The sequence below is a fragment of the Lepisma saccharinum genome, chromosome 6, assembly GCF_977018435.1.
Source record: "Lepisma saccharinum chromosome 6, izLepSacc3.1, whole genome shotgun sequence".
Lineage (NCBI taxonomy): Eukaryota > Metazoa > Arthropoda > Insecta > Zygentoma > Lepismatidae > Lepisma > Lepisma saccharinum.
This window is the reverse complement of record NC_139234.1, coordinates 52,630,597-52,645,438: the sequence shown is the minus strand read 5'-3', so window position 1 is coordinate 52,645,438 and position 14,842 is coordinate 52,630,597. Positions and strand designations below refer to the sequence as shown.

The following is a 14,842-nucleotide window of genomic DNA, read 5'->3' as shown; positions in this document are numbered from 1 at the left end:
GAGAGTTAGTTAGTTTAACCAGTTTCTAGCGTTCCTGCCTGCCCGACCGTGTATTGGGGAATCATTGCACAGTGCTTCAGAACCCGTGAAGGCCCAGTCTTCATTGGTCTATGTGAGCAGAAAGTGGACCGCAAACTCTTTTTGCTTGTCCCAAGAATATAGGTGTGCAGTGATTCAAAATCTGGAGGGAAAGTCAAAATCTGCCTTTCCCCCACGAGGAATTAGGCTTTCAAATTACGAGCTTTTTTTTCTTTTTAGTTTAATTTGTGGACGTTTCTCTGATTTTGATATTAGTAATAACAATAGTGCTTTTCGGCAAAGAAAACTTTAATTGCCTGCACATTAAAGGGCCCTTGGATCGAAAATTGGTCCAGGCATAGGGTTTTTGTTTTCTTTGTTGTTCTATCAATGTAATCACGTGGAGGCACATAGTGGTTCGGAGCCCACTTTAAACTGTAATTCCAGTCCCGATTAGCCTATCTTGTGAATAAAGTGCATAAAACAAATACGGTAGAGAAAAACTGCGCAAGAATAACTAAAATATACTTTTAGTGAAGTTAATACTGCCCTACACCTGTCTACGCACACACAAAAGCATGCTAAAAATTAAACAGTATAGTAAGCGGGCTAAGATTTTAAAAAGCCATCTGCTACGAAGTATAGTTATTCTGACAATGGTAAATTATGTAAAATTAAAATAGAGAAACCTATGTATGGATTTTTGCCCGTAAGACTTGGACTTTTTACCTGAACCCAAGATATAATTGAAATTTTTTCCTTTCATTTCGTAGATTAATGCACAAAGTTGAAAAGTTTTAATTGTAATAATTGTGGGCTTTCTTCTAGGAATGAGTTGGGCAATGCGATTTGAGCGAGACTTACCTTGGTCTTAATCACAGTCCTTGTCATGCTAGAGTACAGAAGGAGAACTGGAAACAAGCCAAGTTTCGATAGTCAGGAAAATCTGTCAAGTAGGGTGACCTTGTTAGAAATAAATAACGCGGGTTTGATTTAATTCGGTGTATGCCGGGGGTAACGCTGCAACACTGCAGCTTTTCTGCAAACTTTGGTGCAGCTTTAAAAGCAGACTCTTAAATTGAGAACTTCTGCCTTCTTCCGTCCCACTTTTTGTTCCGTGACGTTCGCTGTTCCAATTGGAATTAATCCACATTCTGCAGCGAGACTAACCCGAAAGTTTTGACATATTCCTCAGCGTTGTTCCAGAGACCTCGGGCATATCTCCTGAAAATTTCTCTCGAATGAAGTCAGTCTCAAATTCCATAGGGAGTGTTCCTTGCCAATGACTTGAGATTTCAAGTGTACTTTTTTTTTTAACATTGTGCATAATTCTTGGCGTAATTTGAATTGTTGTTGCGACATTATGCGGAATAGAATTCTAATTACTATTTTGTATTAAAAAGGAAAACATCGTAGATGTACGAGAGCGGCACAACACTTAAATTACTTAAAGGTGACAGCACAGTGTACTGGAAGGTTTCAGAATTTGCTGCCTGGTTCATATTGCATCGATCTTGGTGTTGCAACCTCTTAATTCCATTACAAGACGAGTGATAATCGCGGCTTCCCAATGGCCTTGTAATCAGGAGGTCCCGTGTTCGATCCTCGGTGGAAGTGCGTTCCACAGTGCTTCGGATCTGCCTTTAAACTGCAGGTCCAGTTCTGAGTAAACAGATGACTTTAAACAGCAAGTGTGGTGGCATTCACCTTTTCCCCTTAAACAGTCTGCCCGTTGTCAGTCGATAAATAGTTTCTTCAGAAATTTTCCCCAGTTTCTGAGTCAGTGTATCATATCAGTTGCGTTTGCAACATATCAGTTGCTTATCGCCGGATATCCTTCCGATTGTACTGTTTACTCTCAGTGCATTGTGTATGTCCTTCCTGGAAAAACACCTACAAGAAAATGTTGAAGTTTTGACAGAAATGTATCATGCGTCTGTACTCTGGTGTTATCTACTCGTCGAATAGGTTACAAGCAGGAAGTAGTCCAAATGATCAATAAGAGAATGAATATGGCCTAAAGGAGTCTGTCATTTGTTGGATGATACAGATAGAAGAGCAAGACCACTGTTTATCGAATCTCTATTTCGACACTTGAAACGAGATTCAGAGACTTCCTCCAGCGCGAAACGAAAACTTTGCTTTCTCAAGTAATAATTAAAATATTGATTGAAATCATCAGTAATGGACCTTGGACCGTGCCATGAAGGGCACATACTGGGTGTGGGGGTAGAACTCCACGCTTTCTCGGTGTCGGCCATGCTAGGATGAGCACCGCCACAATCGGGCCCCATTAACCTCTCCCCGGTTTCTCCAAGATGCCCATTGATAGGAAGCTGGATGAACCCCAGATCCGCTCTATGCATGGATATTGTGGGGAAAATTTTCACTAAACTTATTGGTGTTGATTGCTTATCTGTGTTATTTTAATACCACCGAAGTTAACGTTGATCAAATTGTAATTACCTCCTTGGACCATTCTGTGTCGCACCAATTTATTTATTTATTTATATAATTACAGTGTACTAGGAATAAAACAACAAAACCATGCAGAGTTCATAAAGATTGCACTTGATGAATATTGTAGACGTGCAATTAATGAACGTTATCTTCAGCTATTTTGAAAAAGTAAATAACCGCATGACACAGAGTCCTTGTATCTCGCAGTGAAGTTTTTGTTTTCCGGCCTTGATATAATTAAATGTGCGGCGATAGCACCCCATGATCTCATTATCCAGCAACAGTTATTCTCGGTTCCGCTTCCAGGATGCAAAATTTCCATGTTTTGGGATCAAGAGGAACTCTGACTTAGAACATTGCGGTTTCGTTTCGGAAAATGGAACTTTCGGTACCGGGAGATGAAAAAGGGCTATTGCACCGTACCCCGAGAGCTCTTGCGAGTTTTCCCTTGGCGTTCCGGAAGTTCTTGAAGACCCGCAAACTCTAATTCCCAGCCCAATCTGCTAAATACCCGCCCCCCGTTGTTTTGAAACACACTGGGGGAATTGGCAGCATCTCGCATCTGCCTGGGTATCCGTGAAAGGAGAGTTTTCCTGCTGTTTCGCCCCTCGGAATGCTCTCCCCTCGAAGTTTAATCTTCTCCGAATGCCGATTTCTCTCCTTTCTCTCCCCCATGGTGCGCGTTCCGCGCGCGCGCATAACCCATTTGCTCTCCCCCCGCACATAGTTGTCGCCGGACTCGAGAAGGCGATTTTGACTTGTAGATCAGTGGAGTGTCATGTATCGGACGGGCCAGTGGCGGTGAGATTTTCGTGTGGATGTGTGTGTGAGGTGGTGTGTGATCGATCCCCTGCTCGCTCTGCCTGGCCCGGACGCAGTGAGGAGCGAGCGTTGGGCCTCGCCTGGCGAGCCGGCCCCATGGAGCTCCACCATGTTCTCAGAGCTCTGCCGAGAGACTCTAAGGAGAGCTTGTAACGAAGGTAATTTGTCCACGGGACGCTGCCATGGCCCCTGGTCGTCCCTACACTTGACGGCGTAGTGTAGAACTGACTGCCACGTAGATATTTTGTGTGCTAGTCCTATTTCTTTCATGTGTAGGTAAACGTTCGAAACATTCTGTGGCGTATTGATGTTTGGTTATATCGATTTCGGTTCCCTCGGCATGGAAAATAAACTAACGTTTTGACTAAACGCTGGCAACGACGTTGTAATACTAGTTTTTTTGTGGGACACGTGAACTAATAGTGAAGCAGTTTGTTTTGCTAGCTGTCCGGTTTGTTGTTGCACTCTTGGCACGTTGCCTTGTTTCAGATTTGTTATTGTAGTATAGATGCGAATGCATACACGTCCCCGTGTGCCTGTGGTGCAGTTTGTGGAAGTGTGCTTGTGTGTGTTGTTCTCGTTTTACGTTAGTATAGTTATCCTGTGATCGTCGAGAGCATATTTTCGAAAGGTATGTGTTTGCATGTAAAACAGTTTCGTTTATATTACAGTCAACAGTTTATTTAGTTTGTCTGAGGGGTTAACGGTGAATTTGGCACCAAAATTACCATAAATGTAGCCTTTGTGGGAAAATCTAAAGGTTGTGAAGAGGGGGGGGGAGTTTAACACATGTTTCAAAGGTAATTCCGCTATTTCACTACACAATTTCGTTTCCATATAATCTGAATCCAACCATGCTCGTGAACAGTATACAACTGGTAGGAAGGTTTATGGCGGGAGATAAATATTACTCTTATTGACCTGGATTTTGCGTATTTAAAGGTCACAGTTTCATATTTTCAGTATTTATTTACAAACGTCTCTGTATTCTGTATGTTTATCTGTGTTCATGTTTCTACACCTTTGGATTAATGGCAACGATAAGAATGGATGATGATTGACAATAATACTCGTGACCTAGGCGTGGACTCGAACCGAGGCCTTGAGGTCGTGATTCGGCAATGTATTAGTTACCTGTGAGCTATAGTGATGAGTTACAAAACGTTTGTGTAAACAATTTTTCTCACGAACTTTGCCCCTTTTCGTTCTTTCCATGTTTAAACACGGGAGTAGAGAATTTCCTGAATGCGTTGCAGTGCTAGAATTCGGAGGACAGAAATGGCAATTGAGTCATGAGTCAACGGGACGCGCTCCGAAACACAGCGTGGAGTGAGGAGGCGAAGGGAGAGCTCTAAAGGTCGCTACTGCGGCATCACGGCAGCGGCGGAGTGGAGACCAGGAACGACGCTGTCAGAATAGAGATGGTCGGTTGCCGTCGAAGAAGACGGATATTCGGTAATCAGATTACAGTTTCTTTATCGTGTGGTGTGAGTGTGTTCGGTGTGTGAATGGTGTGTGTTCAGCCTTCGGAACTCGACGTGGTCGGAGATAAGTATAGTTCTGTCCAATTAAGTTCATTAGCTGCTCTGTCATGACTTTGTAAGTTGCTGAATGCGTCCAGTATTAGCAGTAACACCAGCCAGCATACACAGAACACAGAATGTGTCATTTAACCAGTGTGTTGTAGACTCCGGTAAATTAATGCATTAATTATTGACACACTTCTGGTACATAAAAATACACTCAGATATGCATCAAAGGGTACTTCTGTCAGAGCGATGTTCTAAAAAAAATGCATCATTAAAGAAGATCGGACACGATCATAAAACATGCACGTTCGATGCATTTCAAGTTCTGTGTGATATACTCTAGGAGTGCGATAGTCCAGTACCAACATTTTATTTCATGAAGTCTGAAGTTGGTTGAGCTTCATACATATACATAATGAAATATTGCTAAGATCTTCTAGTAACGTGTGTGCATGAGAGGGTTAGGTTCTTGTGCCTCCCATTTGGCTAATAAGCTTAAAAAATAGTAGTTTTTTTCAAAACACGACATTGTACGGAATGATTCGAAACAAAATATTTCTATATGGTCCTGTTCTGTATTCGAAATTTCTATTACATATTCCTATAAATGGTACGTAATGTCCCATATTATTTGTTTATGAATTACGGGGACCTGCAGCTCCTTCGATCCTTCCCCAGTATGCCCTTGGAGTCTGCGTATCCAGCTGGGTACTCAAAATACAGGATTTTGATCAATTCTGGGGCATTGCAATTTGCCAAAAGGTATGTTTCGAGAATATTTTAATAATCTGTTTATCCCATATGAGAGCGGATTAATATGTTTTAAATATAAATCTCCTAGATTTTCAAAAATGTCGTTGCAATCGAACGATGTTTTCTTTTCGGGGAAGTATTTGGTATAAATTTTTTTTTTTTATTATTTAGTGTCGACTGATTAATATGCTAAAGTGAAGACGTAACACTTATTCATTAGTATGTTCAATCATTGTACAAGGTCTGGAAAGTTATTTAAAAGTACCTGGAAAGCCAGGGAATTATTGCAATATACCTTACAAGAGTATCCGTGCTTTAAATGTGTCTCAATATACTGCAGCAGATGACAGATCTGCTGACTACAACTAACTCTGTGCTGATCATCTTAAAGTAAGTTTGTTTCCTGCTTTCTTGCATCCAGTGCGCAACATAGATTCTGTTCCAGCTTGGAAGCGTGTCGTTAGTGTAACCGTACGCATTGGGCGATCAGCTTTAAGCCTCGCTACTGAGCAATTTCTCATCGTGACTTGAGCGTTACATGATGTACCGAGTACATACTTCCGATGAGTGCCAGGTTTACATGCATCCATTAGATTTTCAGTGTTCCAAAATTTATAGTGCATTTGTAACTGCTCCGCTTGATTGTGTGCACTGGCGCACGCACTTGTGTTTGTCATCAATCCGTGTCGTGTTTACGTTGATTGCATTGGAATTGCCTGTTCCCAGGCTGTAGACAAAATATTTGCATCTTTCTTTTTGCTGCCTTTTACAACTGACAACGGTATCTTTTTGGATTCTAAATCACTTAATTTTTAATCACCTTTAGATTTGTAGTGAACGGGTTCTTCACAAAATATAGCAAGTGGCAGTTCCAGAGGTAAAAGACCGTCACTTTAGAAGCAGTTATATTTTCATTTTATTTCTTTGTATACTATTCATGAAACATATAAAATGTATGTAACCCAGTATATTTACAAGTAGTATTCTTCTTTCTTGCATAGGAAAATTTCTTCAAATATATTCTGCCCACAAACAGGCTGACTCAATTTGCAACCTATGGTTGATTTTACTTCGCATTTCTCCCACTTTTGGCTAATGACGATGGAGATGAGTGATGATAGGATGAAATTGATGAAGGGACACTCAACAAAGAACACGCATGTCCAGGCCGGGATTCGAACCCGCGACCCCTCTCACCGTAGCGGACAACCTATAAATCTGGATGTTCTGAATCGAACGTTGGGGTCCCGGGTTCGATACCCGGTGGAGGCACATAGTGGTTCGGATCCCACTTTAAACTGCAGGTCCAGTCCCGATTAGCCTTACTGTGCATAAAGTGGACTTAAAATATCAAATCAATCAGTGAATCGAAAGTTAGTGGAATAATTCTCAATGAGGTAATTTTAAGACAAATTTTAGAAACACGTGTATTGTATATTCGCAACCTAGAGAAGTTCTCCTTTAAAAAGAAAATGTTATATCGATGCTGTTCATAAAGTAATGACATTCCCTTTAGGATGTTCATTCTCATTGAGGGGAATAATCAATCGGTGAAAACAAATTTCCAACATAATACTACCAATTTAACTAGACTTGCCCGCGATTTAAGTTTTACTGGCACATTACCAGCTTCACCTCACCTACCTTGGAAACTGAAAAGTGATTTACGCTCCGAAATCCAGATGACTGCTAAACACGAATTCTTACAAACTTCATCGCTGTACTCATCATACATTTCTTGTTTATTTTTCAGTAGTACGAACTGCTTCACATTCTTTATATCATTCGTTGTTTTTGTTGCAACATGTGAATGAGTGATGCGATTATGTTAATTAGATTCGGTGAACGGCAAAGCGTTCTCGTGACTTTTCTAATCAAATTACTATGCTGCTCTTTCAAATCAGCGTCATATACCTATAACATGCTCGTCATATTAAATAATTCATTATATTTACATCTCATGTTCAATGTGTGCTCGGATTCGGGAGAACAATTGCAGGAATTCCAGATTGGTATTTTGTCATGGTCTTTTTTTTTTTTTTTTTTTGTACGTATTGCGCATGTATAATGTTGGACTATTGATTTGAGCCGTTCTTTATGAATATAATTAATTCTTTTTGTGATCTCAGGCTGGCTTCTCACCGGGAATTCTGCGTGAATTTTTTTCCGTAGACGCGAAAAATTGCAACTGTTATTAATCCAAATCCTATTGAATTTATATACATAATTATATATGCCCTGAGTTAAGTTTTTTCACAGTTTAGCTTTAATTTTTATCGAGGATAAAAAGAGCTGCCATTTTTCTATCCCGTAACATTTGTGACTTGTGTTTGCTGAGAGGGCCTCCCCGATGACGCAGTGGTAACATAACCTTGTAATCAAGGGGTCCCAGGTCAGATTCCTGGTGGAGGCACATAGTGGTTCGGTTCCCACTTTAAACTGTAGGTCCAGTCCCGATTAGCCTTACTGTGCATAAAGTGTACTTTAAACACCAAATCAATCAATCAATTGTGTTTTTAGATTTATTTCGAGTCTTGAGTATATGTGAAATTCCAAATAGGCCTATAAATTAAATATTTTAAATACATATACCGTTTAATTGAATTTTTGGATATATTGGCATCACACGGACCCTTTATATTGTTAGTGAGAGGTGGTAATACGTTAAGATGAAATAGAGAAAACATCTGGTTGTATCCTTGAATTTGAATTATACTTGAATTTTATCATGGTCCTGTAGTGGCCACCCTGGATCTGTGTTCCGAGAAACTTCAGTGTTGCAAGTACATTCGCATATCTGTAGCCATTGTAATTCTATCATACAGTCTGGAGCAAAAGTGCGTTTTAGCTAGCCATACAAAGTTTTTTTTGTGCACATTTGTATTCCTCTCTCTAGTCTTATTAAATCACCATTTCATTGCTGTGATACAGTTGTTAAATGGCATCAATATAACACACTGCAGTTCCTCTGATTCCTTTTTGGCAGTTAACTTGTAGAGAATTTAGGGTGTTTTTTAATAAGTCTAGCAACGGCAACAGGATATTCGTAATATGTCAATAGTACCTTACCATAAATTATCATGATTACCTTAACTTTTACCAGCTTAGGGGCATTTCGGGGCGACTTCAACCCTCCTTTTAAATACGCCACTGCTCACAGGGCCTCCGTCTGCACTCGTGGTGGGGAATACCCGAAGCCGCAATCTAACTTCATCTTTGTACTAGTCTCTGAAGAGGACTGAATTGTTTTTGCCACGGCCTTCACTTAATAAAGAGGGCCATACCTCAACTCTAACCTAATTCTGTTTTTCTGCCCGTCTTTTGTATCGTCTCCTGTCATATCCCCTTATGTAGCTTCAGCTTTTAAGACCACGTATCATCGCGTGACGTCATGTTTTTGGTTTTCCGCAAATTAGGAGCAAACATAATGAGTGTCTCCAAAATACAACCCCGTGTGATATGTATTAGATAAACGTATTCCCTACCATAACAGATAACCGTAACGTAGTACGTTTGTAGTGTGTGTGTTTATATCAACCTCCATGATCTAGTGGTTAGCGCAGCACGCTACGACGCCAGAGGACCCGGGTTCAAATCCCGGCCTGTGCATGGATGTTCTTTGTGAGTGCCCCTTCATCAATTTAATCATATCACTCCTCATTATCGCGATTAGATAAAGTGGCAGAAAGGCGACGCTAACCATGTACACAGCATATAATAGATTTAAACGGACACACCGAATGCTGAAAGGAGCAGAAAGTAGTACATGATGGCTGAATCTTTTGTTTTCGCGGTTTTCTAACTGCTTGTGAGAGAGGATGAGATCAAGGGACACATTTATCTTAATTTCGTAATCTCTTCATTTCCTTTCCAGCTCATAATTTAGCTTTTATCAGACGACCGTCTCGGTGTACGCAGGTCTGGAAGAAAATTTCCGTATCGATCCCAGGCTGTGCATGCGGCTGGCAAGAATGGTCATTAATTATTGTGTTTGTGGCTTGCAAACGGCTTACGAGCAATGAGAAGGCCAGTTTTTTTAACTGAGAGTCTCGCGGAGTTGGGACCGGGACTTGGCCAACTTGGAAAGTTCGGTTGCTTCCCTCATATTTATGACGGCACATCACCCCCTGGCGTGCCATGCGCGGTTTTTCACGGATAACTCGCAAGGAAATGGCTTTCTCGCGACCACTGTCAAGTCGTGCTTGAAATCCATTTTATTCGCAATCCTGCAAGACCCGAGACCAGGAGTATCAGTGTTCTACTTCAATCCGCTTCTATATCTTTTCCACACGATTGATACGCACGGGAGCATAGGTTAAAGGGAAAATTAAGCTCTGTCGTAAAACTAACAATATTTCTTCCCAAATGATGGAATTCATGAGTGGCGGAGTGATTAGGCTTCATAGCTAGTGCTTCTAAGTTCAAATCGTGGCGTAAATATGTTGTTATTGTCAGTTGAATTATTTTACTTTACTTTTCTGTTACTTGTAGCTAATGGCAACGATGAGATGAATATGAGAAGAATGAAGGAACAATCACAAATACACAATTGGGCAACACACAAATCACATACCTCAAATATGGATCCAGGCGCCAGAGCCTCGTTGGCCTTCAGAAATGCAGTTTACAGACAATAAAAAGTCAAGAAATTATACTTGTGGTCAAGAATTTTTGCTACCACAATGACTGACTGACTGATTGATTTAGTTTAGTTTATTTCACTTTTCTCCCTCTTTGGCTAATCGCAAAGATGAGGATGAATGATGGCAAGATAAGATGGATAAAGTGACAGTCACAGACCTGTAGGGACGACAACTCAAGCTCCACATAAGATTATACTGCCCGAGAGTCCAGAAATTGCCCTTTTCGTAGCGGTTTTCATTAAATAAATATTTATTTTCTTGATTGCTAATTTCCAACTTTACCTAAGTAGGGTTCGAATTAATAAAGGTTAAGAAAAGGTCAAGAATTTTTGAATTGTTATTTTGGTAGACACCCTACCCTGTCTTCAGACTTAGACTTTCAGTACCAAGACTCAACTTGATAATCGAAAAGTTTGTGTTCAATCTTTTTGCGGTGAAAACTACGCTTCTTATAGTATGTGTCTTGCTTTCACTTGCTTTGCCAAATGAATCGTGCAGTGAATCCAGTTCTTTAATGTTTGTTGTTGTATAGGAGGAAACTATTCCAACTTGCAAAGGTCACAGCAGGCAATTATTCGTAAAAGTGATTCGACCTTGTTCGTCTTCAAGAACCATTAATTTTATAATATTTGGTTTCGTGACGTTGAGTGAAGGTTATGTAGCGTTAGTGTGTAGGGTATATATACAGTTTAGTTTATGACGTTCGTGCCAATAGTTAAATGCCAAGCTCGTTTCTACTTGCGTTCATACCTGAAGTTGATCCTAAGTGTTGTCACCACAGTTGTTATATATTAGTGTTGTTCTGCAAATCCCTCTCTCTCTCCCTCTCCCTCTCCCTCTCTCTATCTCTCTCTCTCCCTCCCTCTCTCCTTCTCCCCCTCCCTCCCTCTCTCTCTCTCTCTCTCTCTCTCTCTCTCTCTCTCTCTCTCTCTCTCTCTCTCTCTCTCTCTCTCTCTCTCTCTCTCTCTCTCTCTCAAAGAAAGAAGGGAAGAAACAAAGAGAGAGAGAGAGAGATTATGATTTGAAAACATGGCAACATTTGTTGATAATACCTTGCTGAAGGCCTGTTGGGAAATCAATGATGAACTAAGGGTTGTTGTCGATTGTTATATCATCCCATTGATGAAACTTCCGAACAAATAGAGCGTCAAATACATGTAAAGTCTGTAAAGTGCTGGACTGAGTAACCAAGAAGGCGTCGTATTCCACAATCTCTTTATATCCATATTGCGAAATTTCTTGTTGCAATACTGTCCGAAATAATTGAACAGGACTGATTTTAAGTCACGGTGAACTTCAGGAGGAAAATCTTATTTTCAGCAGTCGTGGTGTTGTTGTTAATGTTTCACTTTCTCTTTTAGAATCATGCATGTCGCCATATCAGTGCTGCGAGACAGTAGACGGTGTTAGTGTAGGAACATTTGGCCACTAGTCACGGGTCCCGAGTTCTTATTTCGCTGTCATTGTTTGAAGGAAAGAAAGGAAGAAGTTATCTTCCCTGAAGATCATAAGTGTTTTTATCTGACTTTTATGATGTTGCAAGAAAGCAAGTTCTCATGCACTTTTTTGTTCTGTAATTGCTGTCTCCAGTAATATGGTACTACGAATAGAAGAAGTGCAAAAGAGAAAGTATTTTTCTTTATTTATTTTTATACTAGTACCCTGAACTCTTTTGGGCGATTAGTGCTGAAATGGCATCTTCTTTTACAAAGTACGTGCGTGCCACCCCCTCATTTTTGTGTATGGGTATATGATCCCTTTATTTTCCATAATTTACTGTTACTATCAGTATATGTCCTATGATCAGTGCTCGAAGTGAGGTGGTCCCCCCCCCAACTAGCAAAATTTCCGTAAAGCATCCCCCCAGCTAATCTATAGGCTCGACCAAACATCACCCCAGTTAACATTACATTTCCCACTTAGGCGCTGTCTATGACAGCCTTTCCTATCACATTGATAGAATCTACACTGCCCAAAAGAAAATAAGAACTTATCTGGAAGGTAACCATGAACTCTTGTGGCACACCACTAACCTAGATACAGGGGCCATATCCTACTATACCTATTTTTCAGCTCATTTTTAACATTTATTGTATGTAAATTATTATTTTAGACATGTAGCTAACTCGCGTTTGAGGAATAATTAAAGATTTCTAGCGATATTTTGATTAAAATTCTCAGTTTGTGACACATTGTTGAACGGTCGAATCCCGTTCTCGCCCAAAAAGTCTCATTGAGGGTGTTGGTGGTTTTGCTTTCCTCAGTTTCACTTCAGCTTCATTCTTTACCGTAATTTACTTAGTTCATTAAAGCGACTATCATTAAAAAAAAATACAAGAAAACCAGCTGAAACAATAAGCCGATGGTCCTGGTTCTTATGGGAGAGGAGTAATGCATGCAATACGAGGGTCACTATTTATATTTTGAGCCTTGGCAACACTGACTGAAGTTAGGCGCGATTTGACGTTTGTACGGAATCGTCTGGCATTGTTGGCCATAACGTACTTCAAATGTTTTGTCAATAGCGTGATTTGTGTTGTTTATGTTGCCTTGGAGATTGCGCGACAACAATAAAATGGAATTAACTCGTGAACATTTTCGTGCGATGATTTTTTTACGATTTTCGACGTGGATTATCAAGACAAGAGTGCATCGATCAACTTACTTCCACATTTGGCGATGAAGCCCCATCCTTTGCCACTGTGAAAGACTGGTATAACGAATTTAATCGTGGCCGTCATTCGCTCACCGACGAGATTCGCGAAGGTCGTCCAAAATCAGTTGTTGTTCAAGAAAACATTGATGCTGTGCAAAACCTAATACTGCAAGATCGTCATGTGACATACTGTGAGTTTGAGGCAACCATAGGCATTAGTTCCACCAGCATATATAAAATATTACATGATCATTTAGCTGTGAGAAAGGTATGTTCTCGTTGGATCCCACACAATTTGACAAAAACTCAAAGACGCTCGCGTCAATTGGTGCAAACAAATGCTCAATAAATACAATCGTGGTGCTTGGAAAGACGTATATAAGATTGTAACAGGTGACGAATCATGGATATATGCATATGAGCCGGAACGTAAACAGCAGTCGACTGTATGGGTGTTTCAAGATGAACCCAATCCAACAAAAGTTGTTCGCGCTCGAAGCACATCGAAACAAATGGTCGCCTGTTTTTTCGGGAAAACTGGTCGTGTGTCAACTGTGCCTTTAGAGGAACGTAGAACGGTCAACTCTGAATGGTACACAAGAATTTGTTTGCCAGAGGTCTTCGGTCAAATACGGAAAACAAACAAACGCCGTCGGATCATTCTTCATCAAGACAATGCCAGCTGTCACACATCTCGTCTAACAACCGACTTTTATGAACAGTCAAAAAATCGAATTGATGGGTCATCCCCCGTACAGTCCTGATTTGGCACCCAGTGACTTCTTCTTGTTCCCGAATGTCAAGAATATATTGGGTGGATAACGATTTTCGTCGGCGGAAGACGCCGTTGATGCGTTCAAAAACCATATTATGGAGGTGTCTCAAGAAGATTGGAAAAACTGCTTTGACAAATGGTTCGAACGAATGCAAAAGTGTATTGACCATAAAGGAGAATACTTCGAAAAACAATAAAGCAGTTTTCAATGCCAAATTCCTGTTTTTTCATTGTTAGGCTCAAAATATAAATAGTGACCCTCGTATTTAACTTAAAGTGGTGCCGTATTTCCTACTTTCACCTTTAAAAAATTCTACTGTTTGAGACCCAGAAAACTGAACACGAGCCCTGTGGATATCCTAACATCAATTTACAATCATTTTCCCAATCATCATCTACTGAAGTTCTTTGGGGAAATGACAAAACTTTGTGAAACTAGAGATAGTTCCGAGACGAGACTTGACAAAACAGACTCTCGTTGTCATTCGAGACTTTGGTACATTGAAAACGTTATCTAAACCAACTTCTTCAGACATACTAAGTGGATCTCTACCTGATTATTTATACGTAGATAAGTCGTATACTTTGTTTAAAATTGCGAAGTCCGGTCCATTGGTGGCAAACTCAACTTGTGCTGCGCAGTTACATACCCATTGAGGATAAAGTTTCGTTTTTATAGAGCTCGTAATGTCGCGATAAGTCAAACAAGGAAAATGTTATTTTAAAGAAAGTAGTTTGCTTTAATAACCTCTGTATGCTGTAAAATTTTCAAGCGGTGACATAATGGGTAGGTTTGTACAATGTATTTCGAGAAGAGAACTAGATGGATGCTCATAAATCGAGACTGGAGCGAGGCCAAGTTTCGTTTTGTCTCCAATCTCGATGCTGTACTTATTCTTCGTATTATATGTTTAATTTCATGTTTACAATTTCAAATTTGGTGTATTCATTTTCTGTCTTTTTACTTCTAGCTGGAGCCGCCCCAGTAGAGAGCAACCAAAGCAATGGAGGAACAAACGTTACCGCCAGCCAGCGAACTGGTTCTGCCCGCCAGAATCCCAGAGGTAATTTCTAAATAGATTTTTAAATTTTATTTTATAACATGAATTATGTTTTGCCATTTGGATTTGCAGTTTCCCACCAGGACATCCGATTACCACTTGAGGCTGATGAATCTGTATTTGCA

At 40.3% G+C, this 14,842-nt stretch overlaps 1 protein-coding gene across 19 annotated transcripts in view; it reads left to right on the top strand.

Moving 5' to 3' along the window:
• LOC145988748 (uncharacterized) overlaps window positions 1-14,842 on the top strand; it is a 288,359-nt gene that overhangs the window by 203,700 nt on the left and 69,817 nt on the right. For 16 of the 19 annotated variants that reach the window (XR_014441780.1, XM_083123901.1, XM_083123893.1 and 13 more), the window contains exon 2: window positions 14,628-14,720. Coding sequence is in view for 18 of the 19 variants with exons in the window: in XM_083123901.1 (XP_082980027.1) it covers window positions 14,628-14,720 (93 nt within the window). In the remaining variant the exon portion in view is untranslated. Of the gene's footprint in view, window positions 1-3,268; window positions 3,459-4,687; window positions 4,756-14,627; window positions 14,721-14,842 lie in introns of those variants that run through there. The other 3 variants (XM_083123892.1, XM_083123900.1, XM_083123896.1) reach the window with 3 other exon arrangements.